Raw genomic sequence first — 19,146 nt, forward strand, 5'->3', positions numbered from 1 at the left:
TTCTGCAGCATAGCTAATCAAAATTTATTTTTTATTATTGAAAATTTAGAAAAGTTAATTTTAATCATAGGTTATTTAGTCATGTCAGTTTTTAGTGTATTGCTAAGTTGGGGAAACCTGTTGACTTTCTTATATGAGCTTGATGATTTTAGAGCATTTTAAGCTTTTCTTGATCAGTGTGACTAACCTTAAATATTCTTGAAAGTACTTGCTAACTAGTCAAGCTGTTGTTGAAGTGTATGATGAGCTCTATATTATCCTTTGTAGATGCCAGTATCTCTTGTCAACAAGAAATTTGCCAAACTTCCAATGTATTTATATGATTCATTCTTCTTCAATTGATTACTAAAAAGTTTTGGAGTCTACTACCTCTGTCTAAAATTTACCTCTTCCTCTAAATGGATTATTGATTTTAGTTTGGTCTAAAATTTTTTTCTTCAAACTTTTTTGTCACAATAGTTTCTGTTGATTTCATATAGTAATCTATACAAAATAATTGTATAATGTATATGTAATTGTATATGTTATATTGTTAAAATTTTTAAAAAGATTTTATTTATTTGACAGGGAGATACAGCAAGAAAGGGAACACAGGCAGGGGGAGTGGGAGAGGGAGAAGCAGGCTTCCTGCCAAGAAGGTTACCCGAGTTTTCTTGTTTGAGAGACCACCAAGGAAAAAGCACTGATGCAATCACACGAGGGTTTATTTGACAAACTTAAGCTTGGGCCCAAGTATACCCAACGCAGCGGAGTAGGGACTTGGACCTGAGCTTAGTTAAGGCAGGGCTATTTATGGGTTCCTGTTACTAAAGCAGAGTGGGGGTCTCTGGAACTAAAGTAGGGTGGGGCTCCTTAGAACTAAAGTAAAGTAGGGGAAAGTTCAGCCCTTGGGCACAGGGGTCTGAGATGGCTGTACTTATGCTAAGGCTAAAGACTGAGGTGGGATGGCCTTAATTTTTCTCGGCCTCCACAAAGGGAGTATGGGGGCACCTGGATGGCTCAGTGGGTTAAAGCCTCTGCCTTCAGCTCGGGTCATGATCCCAGGGTCCTGGATCGAGCCCCGAATCCAGCTCTCTGCCCAGCAGGGAGCCTGCCTCCCTGTCAACCCCCTCTCTCTGCTTGCCTCTGCCTACTTGTGGTCTCTGTCAAATGAATAAATTAAAAAAAAAAAAAACCCTTAAAAAAAAAGGAGTACGATGTGGGGCTCAATCCCAGGACCCTGGGATCATGACCTGAGCCGAAGGCAGATGCTTAACAACTGAGCCACCCAGGTGCCCCTAAATGTTTTCTTGAAGAAGAAAACTTCTATTTTGACTAGATTGATGAGAACTGAAACCTACACTTACAATTTTCTACATCTGGGGGTTGGAAGGATTTATTGACTCCATTGTTCACAGACTTCTGGTGCTCCGTGCCATAGGACATACCAGGTGTGGTGTTGTCTGGGGATAGGAATGTTCCTGGAAGTCATTTCTACATTAAATAACTTAACTATGCATGAAAGTAATTCTGAAACCACACCTTTTAAAATGGTAAATTCTATCATGTTACTGCCCCACTGTCCCATTGCTCTTAGAGTAAAATTCAACCTGCCTACTGGAGCCTTGTATGATTTTCGCTTTTCCCATCTCTCCAAACTCATCTTTCATAGTCTCTTCTTGCTTTCTCTTGCCTAGCCATACTGATCTCATGTCAGTTTCTGAGTTTTGCAAACTCTGTTTTTCTTGTTCCAGGGCATTAAGATTTCTTCTGCTTAACTCGACATTTTTTTCCTATTATGCATGTGTTTTAAGGTGTACTTAGATGATCCCTTTTCAGAGAGGCATTCCTTCTTTAGTTATCACATTCTAGACAAACTTTCTATGCCTTTACATAGCATCCTTTGGAGGTTACTTGTCTTTTAAGTTCTCTAAATACTTCTTTCCAGAATGCACAAATTTTCTCAATCAGCATCCCTTGCCTAATGTTCCATTTTGTCTGTTATGGGCCCATGACATGTGTGTGTATGTGTATAGGTCTGTATATGTATGGGTATATATTTTCTGAATTTATAAAATAGCTGATGAGAGTCCCACTCTGAATTCATCATTTCCAACTCTTACACTACCAGCTATTCACTTGTTTGCCCAAGTCAGAAACTCAAGAGTTACCTAGATTCTCAGTCACCCCTTCCATCCAATCTGTCACCAAACTGTGGATTTCACTGCGGCAACGTCGCTCAGATCTTCATTCCCTGTATGACATAATTTCTGACTGGAGTTACTGCAAATGCCTCAAGGAAGCCGCTTTGCAGCCTCTTTCATCTTGCTCTACCTCCCTGCCCTCAAAATATGCCCACCAGGGGCTCCTGGGTGGCTCAGTGGGTTAAAGCTTCTGCCTTCAGCCTGGGTCCTGGGACGGAGTCCCGCATCGGGCTCTCTGCTCAGCAGGGAGCCTGCTTCCTCCTCTCTCTCTCTGCCTGCCTCTCTGCCTACTTGTGGTCTCTGTCTGTCAAATAAATAAATAAAATATTTAAAAGAAAATCTGCCCACCATACTGCTGTCAGAATGATCTTTCAAATATTCAAAAAGACAAATTATGAAAAATTTAGGACCTAATTCGCGTCCACGGCTCCTGTGGTCGTTTCCCCGCTATCGGTTCCCTAACTCCAGCGACCCCACACCAGACAAGCCATCTTTTCCTTAGCGCTTCCTCCTTCCGGGCTTTCTTGCCCCTGCCAAATGCAACACACCAGCCGGGCTCTGCTCTGAAAACGACCCCCCAGGCCCAAGGGTCTGTTTAGGCATCCCTTGTCCTGGGCTGCCAACTTGCACCTGTGCCTCCACCACAGTCCTTAGCACAGCCTACCGGACTGCCCCTAGCTCAGGCTCCCAGCGGGTTTTGAGCCCTGTGATGGCAGGACTATCCTGTTCTCCCGTGTAGCGCCCCCATGTCCCCGCAGCCTACAGCTGGCACCCACACGGGACTCTCCCAGAACAGAGAAAACGTGAATGAAAGAAAAAGGGTGAAGACTGAAAATTAAGGATTCGGATGGAGTTGCTTCAACTAATCTTGATCTTTGGGGACGGCGGTCTGAGGTAAGTATTCCTGCCTGGTGACCGTTTCTGAGAGCCGGCATCCCAGCACGGACCGGGCGCCTCAGCGTCGGGCACAGCCGCCCGCCCCGTCGGGGCCGGCCCGCCGCTCTGACGCGGGCGGCACTCAGTCGTCAGCACGCGGGCAGCCTCGCTCACAGAGGCGGCCTCGCTCACAGTCGCTGCCTGGAGCCCGCCGCTCGCCCTCCCCGTCCCGGGCAAGCACGGCCGCCGACTGGGGTCCCGAAGGCTGTTCATGCGGGCGTGCCCAGTACCGGGCGAGCCTGCCAGCACCTGGGAGAGGCCATCCCCGGTCTTCTCCGCACGCCGCGCGGCTGCCCGAAGCCCCGCGCCGCTCCCGCGCGCCCAGTACGCCCTGGGAAGCGCGCGCGCTACCGGCTTAACGGTTCTGGCCCCGCGGGCCTGCGGCAGCGCTCGAGGCCAGCCACCCGAGGCCCCGCCCCGCGCCCGCCTCGCACCCCTCGGAGCCACCGTCGGCCCCGCCCCCGCCATCCCCGCAGCCCTCGGCCTCGAGCAGACGCGCGGCGGGAGCCGTTCCCCGACGGGCAGCGGGGCGCTGGGTCGCCGCGTTTGGGCTGAGCGCGGCGACGCTGCTGCCCCGAAATCCTCCCCGATCTTGAGGCGGTAAGTGGTTGGGGAGGATAAGCCGAACAGGGACGGCAGAAGTCGGGCCCGGGTGTGAGGAGGCGGTGGGCGCCGTCTCTGAGGTCGGGCGCGGGGAAAGTTGTGAGGGAGGGGGCACCTGGGGTCGGGCGGGGCAGATCAGGCTGGGCCCTCAGATGGGTGGTAGAGTGTGAGGGAGCGAGCGCGTCGAGAAGAAAGGGTGGTGACTGACGGCTGTGGGAACGCCCGGCGAGGGGCAAGTGGCCCGAGGGAGAGGTACTCCGCTGAGGGCGAATTAAAACGAAAAACCTAAACTCCAGAGAAAGCTAAGTACACAGCGCCCTCTGTCCCAGGACCCGGTCCTTGAAGACGTTTTGTCCCTCATCCCCTGGCACCGTCACTACTAATTTCGGGCAGATTTTTTTCCCCTTGACATTATTGTAGTTGTTTTTATTAATAAAATAAAACAGCAAATTAATGATTAGTTAGATGAAATTATATTCAATAGGAAAGAAAACCCGGCAGGAAAAAAAGTGCCAAGAAACCACATATGGTTAATTCACAGAGGAAAATCGAATGGTTCCTGAAAGTATATGAAGACATACCGCATAATTTCTGTGTAAAGATATGCCATTAAAAAAACCGAGATGTAGTTGACATGTAACAGCCTCAGGTTGACAACATGATGATTCAGTATTTGTGTCAAAAGGTTTAATTGCTGATAATTTAGGCAAAGTTGCAGAAAAGGACAGTTACATTAGTTATATATCTACAAGAGCCCATTATCTGGGCAGTTTTATCCTACTTAAATGGTCAGTTTTGTTTCTATTGAATGATACCCTACGGAGAGGAATACAAATTTTTTGATCAGTTGTGAAGAGAGAAGGCATGAAATGGAAAATATTATGGAACATTCTCTCCTCTTAAAACTTCTTGATAGTTTAGTTTTAACTTTTCCTGAATGTGGTAGCCTGATATGTGGAGTATAAAATATCTTTTTATTCACCTAAGTCACAATTGGTTTAACTCTTACTCCCCTGTATTTCCTTTATATTACTTTTCGTCTGTCAGTTTCATCAGTGTGTGCTGTTTACTTGCGAGCAGCTTGTGGTTTCAAGGAATCCTAATTCTGTTTGATATTTTGAAGTTGAAAATTGAGATTAAATCCTATCTGATTATCATATGGGAAACATACATGAAGTAGATGAAAACATGGTCTTTTCACTTCTCAGATTATTTAATTTTATATGATTTTATTTCTTTTAATTTTAATTCCAGTGTAATGTGCAGTGTTATATTAGTTTCAGGTGTATCCTATAGTGATTCAGCAGTTCCATATAGTACTCATTGTTCATCAAGATAAGTGTGCTCTTAATCCCCTTCACCTATTTCTCTCATCCCCTTCAGTCATCTCCCCTCTAGTATCCACTTGTTTGTTCGCTACAGTTAGGAGTCTTTTTTTCCCCCCTTTAACTTTTGTTCCTTTGTTTCTTAAATTCCACACATTAGTGAAATTTGTCTGACTGGCTTATTTTGCTTAGCATTATACTCTAGATCCATCCATGTTGTTGCAAGTGGCAGAACTCCATCCTTTTTTATGGCTTAATATTCCAATATACCTATTTGTGTGTGTATGTATAGATATATGTGCATATATACAGCTATAAACATGTATGTATATATCCTTCATCTATATGATTTTTTTAAAAGATTTTATTTATTTGAGAGATAGACAGAATGAGAGAGTGAGAGGTCATGAGAGGGGAGAAGGTCAGAGGGAGAAGCAGACTCTTGGTGGAGTGGGAGCCTGATGTGGGACTAGATCCCAGGACTCCAGGATCATGACCTGAGCCAAAGGCAATTGCTCAACCTACTGTGCTACCCAGGTGCCTTCTTCTTCTTCTTCTTCTCCTTCTCCTTGTTCTTGTTCTTCTTCTTTTTTTAAAATATTGACTTATTTGAGAGAGAAAGCGTGTGCAGGTGTGGGGGGGCAGAGAGCGAGGGAGAGAGAGTATCTCCAGCAGACACCCCGCTGAGTGTGGAGCCTAAGTCAGGGCTGATCCCAGGACACTGAGATCCTGACCTGAGCCAAAATCAAGAGTGGGACACTTAACCGATTGAGCCACCCAGGTGCCCCTGGTCTTATTTCTTAATTGCAGCAAAACCATCAGCATTGTCTAAAGAAATGTAGAATTTAAGTTGGAAATTTTAAGTATAGTATCCAGCTTCTAAATACAGTACTTGGTATGTATGTTTCTTATTTTGTGACCCATGATAAGTAGGGCACTGTACCATGTCTGCAGAATGAGGAAAGCATAGTAATCTTATAATTTATTTAATATTCTAAGAAAAATGATAAATTGAGGAAATAGAAATTATTAGTACATATCAATTTATTCAGCAAGTCTTTATATATAAATGTCCCTTCTCATAATTGATTTAAAAAAAATCCATTAAGCAATGGAATACTAGAGAGTCAGATGTCTTTCATTTTACTGACTAGAGTTTCTTTTACTGATTAGAGAGTTGGAAGTCTTTCTTTCACTTAACAAACATGCAAGTTAGAGACAAGGACATGACCTTTTTTTCTTCATTTTACCAAATACCAAATACCATGCGAACTTGAGAATCTCTCTTATTTTTCTGAGTATTAGGTTTCACATCTATAAGGTTACTAATAATGATTCTGTACGTATGGCTCAAAATTAAGTGAAATATCTGTAAAGAATTTAGCATGTAATAGGACCTAAAAAATTGAGTTTGAATTAAAAAAGAATAGTATATATTGTGTAGTAAGATTATGACCCAACTGGTCAGTATCTGTGCTTATTATCCCATTATACTGTATTTTAGAAAATTCTAGATAAATTTATAATTTCTAAATTGGTTGATCTTTAGGGTTCATACTTAGTTTGATTTTTTTTTTTAAACAGAAAAAGAACCCAAGATATTGTTAAGTATTGCTAGATGTAGAATAGCAAAGCTTCCTCACTAAAGCTTCCTGACGTGTGGATCAATATTCTATTCATAGCAGTTGTCCTTTTAGGATGATTTGTTAAATATATGTAAGCTTCGAAAAAAACTTTATTCAATAGCTCTCAGCATGAATTATTAGAATTAAATTTTTGAGACATTGGATCGAAATGTTATTTAAAAAATATTTATACTACAGAGCTGTGTATTCATAGTTTAAAAGACAACTCCATGATTGGCCCATTACTTATTATCCATTGTCATAAGTAAGATTCTTTTTCTTTTGCAAGTGTTGTCCTTTGTAACAGTTGATGCCATAAATACCTACCCTAGGTCATTCTAGTAGCTTCAAAGGAAACTTTTGGAGATCTATATTGCATGAGTGAGGCAGGTATTAGAGTTTAAAATTAAAAGTTATTTTGTATAGTGATTTTGTAGTTCAGTTAAATCTTTACTGTTTTTAACCTAAACTAAGAATTAGGCTTTGGTTTGTGGATCCTGTCCTTCATAAGTTATGAGTCTATGGATCAGTTTTACAGTGATACTTACTGTAAATACTTGCATCTTCTGTTAATAACACTGTAACATGATACTGTTGTATACTGTGTATCCCATACTTATTCCCTATAATATCAGTGTCTTTATGCAGGCATAAGTTTACTTAAAAAAATATTAAATAGAATACTATATGGCATTATCATTTCTCATTTCTTTAACTTATATGAATTTATCTGGAGCTCTTGCTTAGTTTTCCTACTATATATTGAAAGAGTGGGTGATACTAAAAGATCTTTTATTTTTTGTTTATGTACTTATGTTGCAAAACCACATAATAGTTCTTTAACTCCCCAACTCTTGAAAATCCCTAGTTTGAATACTGTGGATTTGCATTGCTCAGCAACTGGAAAGGACTTTACAACCTATCAACTAAATTTCAGCTGAGCAATGGAAAACAAGAAAGTGTGTGCCACAGTACTCTATTGTATTCTGATTCATTAGTTTCATATGGGAAACAGGATGGAAAGTTACTACATACTAGTATTAGGGTTCTAATTATAACGTTTAGGATAAACATTAACACAATATTAGATTGCTTTTTGGTCCTTATTTAAAATTTTTCCTTCCACATAGAAAATATTCAATATTTGTCTGAAATACTTTTTTTTGCTACATATACTTATAACTTTTCTGTTTCTTATTATATCAAATTTGTATTGCCAACAAGTACAGACAGCATTAGTTTTGTTTAGAAGTTTGTTAATAGCCGTGTTGAAATACCAGTTAAAAGACACATTACAAAACTTGATAGGTATTAATTTGGAATACTGGCTGGCTTATCTCCAAACTTTAGGAAAAAGTAACTATTTTGTGTTTAGTTATCAGTGCTAACTTTGAGAGGTTGTTGAAAAATTTATAATTTTACATTTGAATTATGTCCAGAGGCATTTTTTAAATAGAAGAAAGCATGTCTTTGGAGCTAAAAGAGAGTTATTAACTCTATTCTTTACTTAGGGAAACTGTTATTTAGGGTAATAATCTGCTTAAAAATCATATGGTTACAATTGCTTCTGAATGAGCGGATACAAAGTCAGATGGAATTTTACTTTAGGCTTTGTCTTAATAGGCATAATAATTTGGAAGGCTGTGTCCTATTCATGCACCAGAAGATTTAGTTATATTTAAGAGGTATTTAAATTTATAGATTGATTTAGTAAAACTAATTATGTTGCAGGTACTAGCACACAAAGATAAATAAGATCTAGTTCTTTTTTAGACTCAACTAACTCAGTCTAATCATATGGGCATGTAATAGATTTACTGTGATAAATAATAAATAAAATACAGTAGGGGTAGTGGAAGAAGAAAGATAAGAATATAAATTATTATTGTTATTATTATTTTACTGTCAGCTATCTGTTAGGAACTATAAAGTTTCCAACGAACTACTTTATTTTCCATTACTATTGAGACATGAGGATATTTTTTCCAAAGAAATAACAGGAACTTGACCGTGGTCTTGAAAGATGAATAACATTAGAGGAGAAGAGCAGCAGGGAGAGGGAAGGAACTCCAGGATGTATAAATACATGGTGAGACAAAATACCACGTATGAATTCAACAATCTATTAAACACCCACAGTGTTCTAGGCACTGTGCTAGACACTGGAGATACACCTGTGTGAGAAAACTGTAATTTAGTGGTCAGATGATAGGTAATTGCAACTAGTGCAGTAAGAACTACATTGGAAGAGGATAGACACAGGGATGTTTTGTGAGCACATAAGGGTACTTAACCAGAACCTGTTCAGGTCTGCCTGGGTGTGAGGTAGAAAAAGGTTGGACAAGATTCTTAATTCTTAGTGGCCAGAAGCATGGAGATGGACATGCCGTCACTTCCTTGATTCAGGACCTTGGGCAAGTTACCTAATTTCTCCAAGCCTTAGATCTAAAATTAGGATTATAAAAAAAAATACAGCTAACATTTATTAAGCTCTTAATATGTACCAGGCACTGTGCTAATGCTTTATACATATATCTTGCTTAGTCTTCACATCAAACCTAGGAGATAGATGCTATTGTTTTCCATAGTTACATCACTAGGTGCTGAAACCATAACATGAACCCACGTAGGCCAACTTGAGACCTGAACTCTAACTCTTAATTGGGCCTAATTGATAGAGTTGTTCTGAATCTTAAATAATGTAACTTAGATAAATGATTTACTCTGCATGACAATGTAGATGTTGGCTTCTGTTTCTGTTATGAATAATCCAGGATATAATAGGAACTGAAGTTTTTATGTATTTATTTATTTAAAAAAAGATTTTATTTATTCATTTGACAGATAGAGATCACAAGTAGGCAGAGAGGCAGGCAGAGAGAGAGGTAGAAGCAGGCTTCCCGCTGAGCAGAGAGGCCGATGCAGGGCTCGATCCCAGGACCCTGAGATCATGACCTGAGCCGAAGGCAGAGGCTTTAACCCACTGAGCCACCCAGGTGCCCCAGGAACTGAAGTTTTTAAAGCAGATGTTGTGTAAAGAGATCATAGTTTGGAGAGAAAGAGGTTATATTCACCCATTTGTTCATTAAATGCTTGTGTTACACCTACTTTGGATCCAGTCCGGTTACTGTGTTAGTTGCCAGGGAAATAGGGTGAATGAAAATATTGTTCCTCACTTAAAGAATCCGCTCTTCGCTTTTAAGTATAAAAGACAAATCAGTCATTATAATATAGTACAATATTCTTTAATGCCATGATACAGGCATATTCACTGTGTCCCATGAAAATAGGGCGAGAAGGGAGAATTTGAATCAGGCTGAGTGATCGGTGAGTTGAATTAAGAACTACTGTGGAACCAAGAAAGTAGTGGTGAGAAAGAAGAAAATAGATTTGAGAAATATTTTGGAAATAGAATGGACAGGAATTAGAGACTAATTATAGTATGGAGGCTCTTAATTTAGATCTTATTTAACCAAAGGTGGTCTGAGAGAGTTGAAGGCTTTATAAGGAATACCAGAGGTGAGAACATCTTTGGAGTCAAAGTAATGAATTTAATTTTGGATATCTTGAATTTGAGGTGTTTGTGATAAGATGTAAATGGAAATATTTTAAAAAATAGAATTGGAATTTGAGAGGTAGATGCTAAATGTATGGATTCGGGTGTATTTGTCATGTAGATCAGGAGCTGAAATCATCAGAATAATTGAGATCAGGGAAGATCAAAGCCAAATTTGGAAGGATTCCTAAATTTAACTGGAGAAAAGAAGAGGAATAAGCCAAGGAAGTTAGAAGAGGTAGTCAAAGAAATAGGAAACAAACCAAAAGAAGAGTCAGGAAAGTTATGAGAGGAAAATGTTTCAAAAGAGGGAATGTTCCATTGTGACAGATGGTGTAAAGAGGTCTAAGGTTTCCACCTTAACTTATAAAATAAATTACCTTCAAATGAATGTTGTGGTTGTATGTGTGTGTGTGTGTGTGTGTGTGTGTATGTATATAAAAACATCTTGATCATCTTGTTGAAAAGATAAGATACATTTTTTCTTCCTAAAGTATGGAACCTCAAGGTCTTTGTGATAATGGAAACCAAAAAATTGATTGGTAAACCGCTTCAACCAGCAAGACCTGTTCGTCATCTGACTTCTCCCCCTGGTGAGTAATCTAGGGTACATATCTTTAAATATTAATTGTTTAATGGCTAAGTAGTATTTGAAAAACTAAATAATAAATGAAGTAATTGTTTATGGTGGGTAAGAAATAATGAAAACTAATGATCTTGTTTGTTTGAAAAATTTAAAAACCAAAGAGAAAGACTCTTAATAGTCTATGAGTCTACCTAGTCTATCAGACTAACAAATGTAGGAAGAATAGCTCTTGCCTCCGAACAACTTTGTATACTTTTTTTAGTGTCTCATTTTTATGGTTAACTGCTTCTGCTTAGAATGATACTCTCAATACAAATTGTGCCCTGAAGTTATGCTCACTGCAGAGCAATCCTGCTGGAGAATTAACCTTTAAAAATAATTCCTAACAGCATATAAATGAATGAATACAAACAAAACAATGGTTACAGATTAGGGCTTTGCTAGGACATAGGGTCTCACTTTTCAGGAAATTTAAACAAAAATTTCTAAAATTAAAGATTTTTCTTTTGCCTGTTAAACTATTATTTTGGACATATTTTTGGAATACTTTTTCCTTTATTGGAATTTATTTTTTTCATTGTTGCCAGAATGGCTTCTGTATTTTAACTTAGGTATACTGTATTTTAACTTATTTTTTTCATTGTTGCCAGAATGGCCTCTGTATTTTAACTTAGGTATGTGTGTGTGTGTGTATGTGTGTGTGTGTATATATATATATATATATCCTAAATGTTAATGTATATATCTCCTAAATATTACTATATATAATATTATATATAATATATATAATATTGTCACCATCCTATTAAAATACTCTTTATTCCATGTGTTCAACTGAGTAACTGACTTCTTAGAAAAAGGAAAAAAAATTTCATGTGTTCAGCTGAGTAATTGACTTCTTCAAAAAAGATGCAAAGATGAAGCAGAAAAGATAGAAATGATACCAGTTCCTCATTTTTCTATTTGTTCTCCTCTTACAAGGGAGATTGTCTCTGCTTTGGTTGTGTTTCCTCTGAAAAATGGCTGTGACTTAGTACTGACAAATGATTATTAAGGATCTTCTGGACCATAGCTTTAACTGTGTTGATGCCAGCTCCTTCTGGTGTGCTGAAGAAGCAGTAGTTTTGGGTCAGGTCACAGATTTTCTCCTAAAGGGAAGGGTATAAGGCCATTGGCCACAGCTCCTTTCTGTGACCAGCCTTTTTATAGCACCCGTTACTCCCTTATCTATACAGATTCAGTTTTTCATTGATTCTAAGTCTTTTATAGAGGGTAAAGGTAGTGGACCTGCCTCTCATTTAATTATATCCTCCTAAGATCCAGATAGAATTATTTACTTTTTAAAAATAAAATTTATTTATGTATTTTAGAGAGAGAAAGACCAAGCTCGACTCATGAGATCATGACCTGAGCTGAAACCACAAGTTGGACACTGAAGCAAATGAGCCACCCAGGCACCCCAATATTATTTCCTTTTGGAAATTCCTTTTGTCTTCTATATCACAAAGCCCACTCTGCTCTCCCCTAATATCTTCGCTGTACCCCTCATATTTGTTTTTATTATAGTAATTTCTTATGAGCTTGTCTTTTAAAATAGACCATGAACTCTTCTAAAACTCGCTGAACTCTTTTTACACTTACAACCCATCCCCTAACACAGTGGCCGATATTCCTTAGTGTTTAATAAATATTTGTTAAGCAAATGAATTATCAGAAAACAGTTCAAAACAGTACCTGGAATATCCTGGATAGTTAAGGGTTTTAGATGGTTGTATATCATTTATTGAAATAATGGATATTTAAATTAGTTTTCTTTTTTTTTTTCCCTTCTACCAGGAGCAGTATTCCCTTTCAACTTTCAGAATGAATATTCATGCAACACTCAATGCTTACAAAGTGGAGTTAGCAGAGTAAGTCCTAGAAATTATAATAAAATGAAACATTACAGACTGGAAAGTAACATTTGTTAGATGGTGCTGTGCTAAGTACTGTGCTAGGTATTTTATGTACTTCTTAAAAAGTTATGTTGTATTTCAAGAATATATTGAAGGAAATTATGACTGTTGCCCAACATTTTCAAATCTAAACATTTTGCTTTATTTATTTTAGAAAATGTTAAAGAGGGGTAACTGGTGGCTCAGTTGGTTTAGCATCCAACACTTGATTTCAGCTCAGGTCATGATCTCAGGGTTGTGAGAAAAGATTTTCTCTCTTCCTTTCCCTCTGCCCCTCCTCCCCCAAAATGTTAAAGAAGAAACCTAACATATATTTCAAAACTCCTGTTTATCCTTCCACTAACCCATTTTCTTCTCATCCTCCACTTCTTACCCCCTACATGGTATATGAAAATAGTGTTCATTGTGCAATGGAATCCTATTTCCTGCCATCGCCACGTGTTGCATTAAATGTGTGCAGTAAGTCTCGTCCCAGAGATGGGCCCAGAAAGGGGGTGGCTGGCCCGACGGGCACACAGCCACATGCCAAGTTTTTGATAGGAAGATGAGCTTTAGCCCCAGCCCTGCGATTGCCCAGCCCTGTGACCTTACATGAGTGATTTCTTTTATTTCTCAAAGCCTTAGTTTCCTCACCTGAAAATGGGGCTGATAGCTGTCTTTCTCACAGGAAGGTGTTAGGAGGAGATAGCAGTGAGTCAGTGCTTCCAAAATCTTAGCACTGTGTCTGGCATGTAGTAAGTGCTTGCTCCATACATCATATAACAGTTTTCCTGGCTGTGCCTGTGGACAGTGCCCCTCCACCATCCTGTTTTCTTCTCACTTTCCTCCTTACCCTCCTCAAATTATTCTCAATTTGTTACTGTTTCCAAGAATGTGTTAGTACTTTTGCTACAACAAATAGAATTGTTTTAACTGCTTTATAATTTTATATATATAGTATTATACCCACATGTGTTTTTGCCGTTATTTCTGCATTTGGGTTTATATTTTAAATTTTCTAATATAATTTTTCAACTAAGTAAAATAATCAAAATTTAAAGTTGAAAACATATAAAATGGCATTTGGTGACAAATTTCACTGCAATCTCTACCCCCTAGTCACCAGCTTCCTCTGATCAGAACTAACCATTGTACTAGTTTCTCACCTAGATCCTTCCAGAAATAGATTCTGCATGCAGAAGCATTACTATGTTCATAATAAGTAGAATATTAGGCAACTTTTAAAATGAATAAAGCTGTTCTATATGTGCTGATAAAAAAACTCTTTATATATTAATATACCATATTTTTTATTTCATTTTCTGTTGGTGGGGTTGGTACTTGTTTCTATTTTATAATAAATGCTACAGTGCACATCCATAAATATGTTATATCTTATACATGTTTGAGAGGTTCTCTGCATTATAAAACTGAAGTAGAAGTAGTAAGTTAACAGGTAATCTTATCTTCAATGTTAATATTTTTTGCTAATTTACTCTCCAAAGTAATTTGTATGAGCAATGCAGGAGAGGTCTGATTTTTCTACATCCTTGCCTTATTATTGTCAGATTTCAATATTTTGTCTTGTTTATTTAATTAATTTATTCTTAAAAAAATATTTATTTATTTATTTATTTGACAGATGCAGCGAGACAGGGAACACAAGCAGGGGGAGCGGGAGAGGGAGAATTAGGCTTCCTGCTGAGCAGGGAGCCCCATGCAGGTCTTGATCCCAGGAGCCAGGGATCATGACCTGAGCTGACCCACCCAGGCAGCTCACATTTTGTCTTGTTTAATGGATAAGAACTTATATCTTTAAAGATTTTTAATTATTTATTTGAGAGAGGGAGTGAGTATGAGTGAGCATGAGTGGGGGGAGGGGCATAGGGAGAAGCAGTCTCCCTGCTGAACAGGGAGCCTCACATGGGGCTGGATCCCAGGACCCTGATATCATGACCTGAGACGAAGGCAGACACTTACTGACTGAGCCACCCGGGAGCCCCTGAGAAATCATATCTTTTTGTGGGTTTTCATTTTTATTTTTCTGTTACTTGTGAAGTAACAGAAAAATAAAAACTTTCATCTTTAATTTGGCCATTTGGATCTTCTCTTTTTCTGAATTGTCAATTCATATCATTTGCCCATTTTTCTTGGGTTGTCTTTCTTTTTGGTTTATATGCCTTTAAACTATATTTTGGATTTTAATTATTTTTCTCGTATGCAGAGCAAATATTTTCTTTCCTGAGAATGCGGTCTATGATAGAATTGTCTCTTTTTGTGGTGTTTTTGTTCAGAAGTTTTAAATCTTAAGGTAGTCATATTGTCAGTGGTTTTTTATTTTATGATTTCACTTTTTGTGTCATTGTTTGCTAAGTCTTCTCATTGTTAATATCAAAAGATATTTTCTACATATGTGTTCAGGTATAGTCTACTTGAAATTGATTTCTTTTGTATGATATGAGATAGAAATCTAATTTTTTTCATGTAGGTGGCCAATTCTCAAGTATAATTCATTGCATAATCTATTATTTCCATAAAGATGTATGACATCTTTATAATAACTTTTCATGTACATAGGGTCCTTTTTTAGGCTCTTTATTCTGTTCCATTGATCTAATTGCATGTGTTTGTGTCAGTACCATGGTATCTTAATTAGTCTTGCTTTATATTAATTTTTTATAAGTCATTGTAATGTTTTGTTTCATTCTATCAGCTAGTATGTCCCTTAATAAGTAATGTTTATAACTCTCTTTGGAACCATTGACCTTCTTCAGAAATCTTTATGTGTAAAAAAACCATATATTTACATTGCAAATTTGATAGAGGAAAAACCAAACATATAATTAAACTTACTCCTAAACTTCAAAGTTTGTCTGCTGCTTCAGTTATAATGCAAAAGCTACCAGAACCTATATCAGAGTTGCTACAAATATGCTGGATACTTTTTACTAACTATATATTTTTTAAGTTAACTTTATTAAAATATAGCTTGTAGTAAAATGAACCCATTTTTTCAATGAGTTTTGACAAATATATACCTTACGTAACCAATCCCCATAATGGAGATATAGAACATTTTTATCTTCCCCCAAAGTGCCCTTATAACCTTTGCATTCGTTCATCATCCATTCTTCCACTAACCCCTAATGCTCCCTCCTGCTTCAGACATTCACTGATCTGCTTTCTTTAACTGTAAATTAGTTTTGACTATTCTAGAATGTCATGTAAATGAAATATACATACTGGGTATTATGAATAATGCTGCTTTGGATGATTGTGTTCAAGTTTGTTTGTGAACATTCACCCAATACACAGGAATGGAACTGATGGGTTTTATGAGGAGTTTGTTTAGCTTCTAAGAAACTGCCAAAATGTTTTTCAAGGGGGTTGTGCTGTCTTATATTCCCATCAGTGGTATGTGCCAGTTCTGGTTGCTTCATAGCCTACCAATTTTTAGCCATTTTGGTATGTGAATGTTAGTATCTAATTATATTTTAAATTTGCATTTTCTTAATGATTAATGAGATTGAGCATCTTATCATTGATTGAGCTTATATTCTACTTGTATTTTTCTTTTTTGCTTTTTTTGTGAAGTGTCTTAAAATATTTTGCATATTTTTGATATTTGGGTTGTTTACTTTGGGTTATTTGATTTTGGGTCTTTTGGGTTCATTGAATTGTGAGAGTACTGAAAATCAGTATACATGTGTGAGTTTATTTCTAAACTCAATTATGCTTTATTGATTTATGTCTTTTCCTCTCAACTTTATTGAGATACAGTTCACATGTAACTAAGATGTACAGTGTGATGACTTGATAAGTTTATATGTTGCAAAATGTTTACCACAATGGATTTAGTTAAAGTATTCTTCATTTCACATAATTACCTTTTGTTGTTACGGCAAGAGCATTTAAGATTTTTTTCCTAGCAATTTTCAGTTAAACAATACAGTATTGTTAACTATATTCACCACACTACATAAGTCTCCTATATGTCCATCTTTTGTCAACATCACATTTTACAGACTGCTGTAGCTTTATGATGTCTTAATATAAGATAGTGAACATTCACTAACTTTAGTTTTTTTTCCTAATTTTTCTCAGCTGTCTAGGTCTTTTGTATTTCCATATAAATTTTAAATGAGCTTGTCAATTTCTACAAAAAGTCTACTGGAATTTTGAGTCTAAAGATTAATTTGAGAAGAATCAGCATCTTAAAGATACTGAGTCTTCTGATTCATGAACACAGCATATCTTTCCATTTTTTTGTATTTTCTAGCATAGGGGTCTTGAACATCTTTTGTCAAATTTATAAGCAGTTCATATTTTTTGATACTATTGTAAGTGGTATGTTTTGTAAATTTCAAATTCCACATGGTGGCTGGTAGGATACAGAAATAGTATTGGCTTTTGTATATCAATTTTGTTAAATTCACTTTTAGATCTGATGGTTTTTTTGGTAGAATCTTTCCTCCCATTCATGTTCTATTATAGGAATAATTTTTCTGTAGCTTGTACTATAAATATATAATGCATTGTTATTTTTGCTTTCACACATTATCTTTTAAAATAGCTTAAGAAATAGAATGAGTTTTATTTTACCTTTGTTTACTAGTGCTCTTAACTTCTTTGTATAAATCCATGTTTCTGTTTGATATTATCTTCCCTCTTCTGAATAACTTCTTTTAACCTCTGTTTTTTTATTACTACCTCATAAAAAATACTTGAAAACTTTGACTTAAAACAATAACTTCTTACTCTCTTTCATGGCTCTCTGTGTTGACTAAGCTCAGGTGGCCTTTTTCTAAGTTCAGTAATGTGGTTGCAGTCAGGTAGCATCTAGGATTGTAGTCATTTAAAGTCTTGACTTGATGGCCAAATGTCTTACTTATATGGCTGGCAGTTGATGCTGACTGTTGGCTTAGGATTTAGCTGCTTCAGCAGAATGGAAGGAACACCTAACACCTACAAATGATCTTTCCAAGTGGCCTGCGCTTTTAACAGCTTCATGTCTGGATTTCATGACTAGTGTTCTAAAAGATAAAAGGTGGAAGCTGTGAGATTTTTAAGGCCTGGAGATCAGTTAAGTGTCATGTCTGCCATATTAGATCAGTCTGAGCAGTCACAGAACTTGTTCAGATTCAAGGGGAGGAGATAAAGAATTTACCTGTTGATGGGGGAGGAATGTCAAGATTTAGTAGCCATCTTTTTATTTAAGAGTAATTTGAGGGGTACCTGGGTGGCTCAGTTGGTTAAGCATCTGACTCTTGATTTTGGTTCAGATTGTGATTTCAGTATCCTGAGATATAGGCCCCTGTTGGATTTTGCACTCAGCAGAGTTGGCTTGAGATTCTTTCCCTCTTCCTGTGCTCTCCTCAACCACTGCTCATGCTCTCTCTCTTTTTAAAATAAATAAGTAAAATCTTTTAAAAAACCTGAAAATAACCCCAGTAATTTGAATTTTCCTTCTGTATTACCACTTCCTGGCCATTCCTTATTACAAGCTTTCCCCCCCATTGTTTTATAGGAACTCTTGTATACTACATAAATTAACTCTCAGTGAGTTAGTTTTTTTCCTGTTTAACTTTTATTCTAGGAGTGCAGTTTGAGATGCATTTACCTCTTCTCATTCTCCTTTGTTGTCTCAGTGGTGTAAATTTGTTTAAGATGAGTTAGAGGAGCTAGAAACATTTTTGCTCTAAATATGAAAAAGCTAAACAGAATATTGGGTAATGTACCATAAATGGCAAAGAGCCTTGACTTGAAAAAAAAAAAAAAAAAAAAAAGACCTGGTGTTTATTTTGCTTTACTCAAGCCTATTCAGTTTTCCATTTCCTAAACAAGCCATATTACCCCATGCTTCCCATCAGAAAGCTGTTCTTTCCTTCCATAAACATTCATTTTTCACTAGTCAAGCCAGTCTAATTACCACTCATCCTCCAAGCATCTTATAAAGCCCTTCCCGACATTTTTAAAAGAGATTTTACTATTTGACGGAGAAAGAGGCAGTGAAAAAGGGAATAAGCAAGGGGAGTGGGAGAGGGAGAAATAGCCTTCCTCCTGAGAGGGAGCCCTACTCATTGCAGGGCTCAGATCTTAGGGCCCTGAGATCCTGACCCAAGCCAAAGGCAGATGCTTAACAAATGAGCCACCCAAGTGCCCCTTTCCTGACATTTTAAAGCCAAGTTTGATATTCCTACTCATTTCTTCCATCACACTCTCTGCATATTTTTATTATAGAGTTCTCAAGTTTTGTTCATTATGTAAGATTGTAAAATTTGTAAGATTATTATTTTATTGTAAGATTATAATTGAAAAAATTATAAAATTTTAGTAGATGTACTCTCTTACATGCTATGAAAGATTTGAAATAATCAGTATTTTGAGTTGCTAATATA

General features: G+C 37.4%; 1 protein-coding gene across 2 annotated transcripts in view; it reads left to right on the forward strand.

The window, feature by feature from the left end:
• Nucleotides 1–488: 488 nt before the first annotated feature.
• C3H8orf88 (chromosome 3 C8orf88 homolog) overlaps nucleotides 489–19,146 on the forward strand; it is a 43,288-nt gene continuing 24,630 nt past the window's right edge. Inside the window, exons 1-3 of one of the 2 annotated variants that reach the window (XM_059166060.1) lie at nucleotides 3,625–3,719; nucleotides 10,723–10,821; nucleotides 12,651–12,724. In XM_059166060.1, the coding sequence (XP_059022043.1) occupies nucleotides 10,749–10,821; nucleotides 12,651–12,724 (147 nt within the window). In that variant the 5' untranslated portion in view covers nucleotides 3,625–3,719; nucleotides 10,723–10,748. Of the gene's footprint in view, nucleotides 3,720–10,722; nucleotides 10,822–12,650; nucleotides 12,725–19,146 lie in introns of both variants that reach the window. The other variant, XR_009351681.1, reaches the window with a different exon arrangement.

Source organism: Mustela lutreola, chromosome 3 (assembly GCF_030435805.1).
Source record: "Mustela lutreola isolate mMusLut2 chromosome 3, mMusLut2.pri, whole genome shotgun sequence".
In the NCBI taxonomy this organism is placed as follows: domain Eukaryota; kingdom Metazoa; phylum Chordata; class Mammalia; order Carnivora; family Mustelidae; genus Mustela; species Mustela lutreola.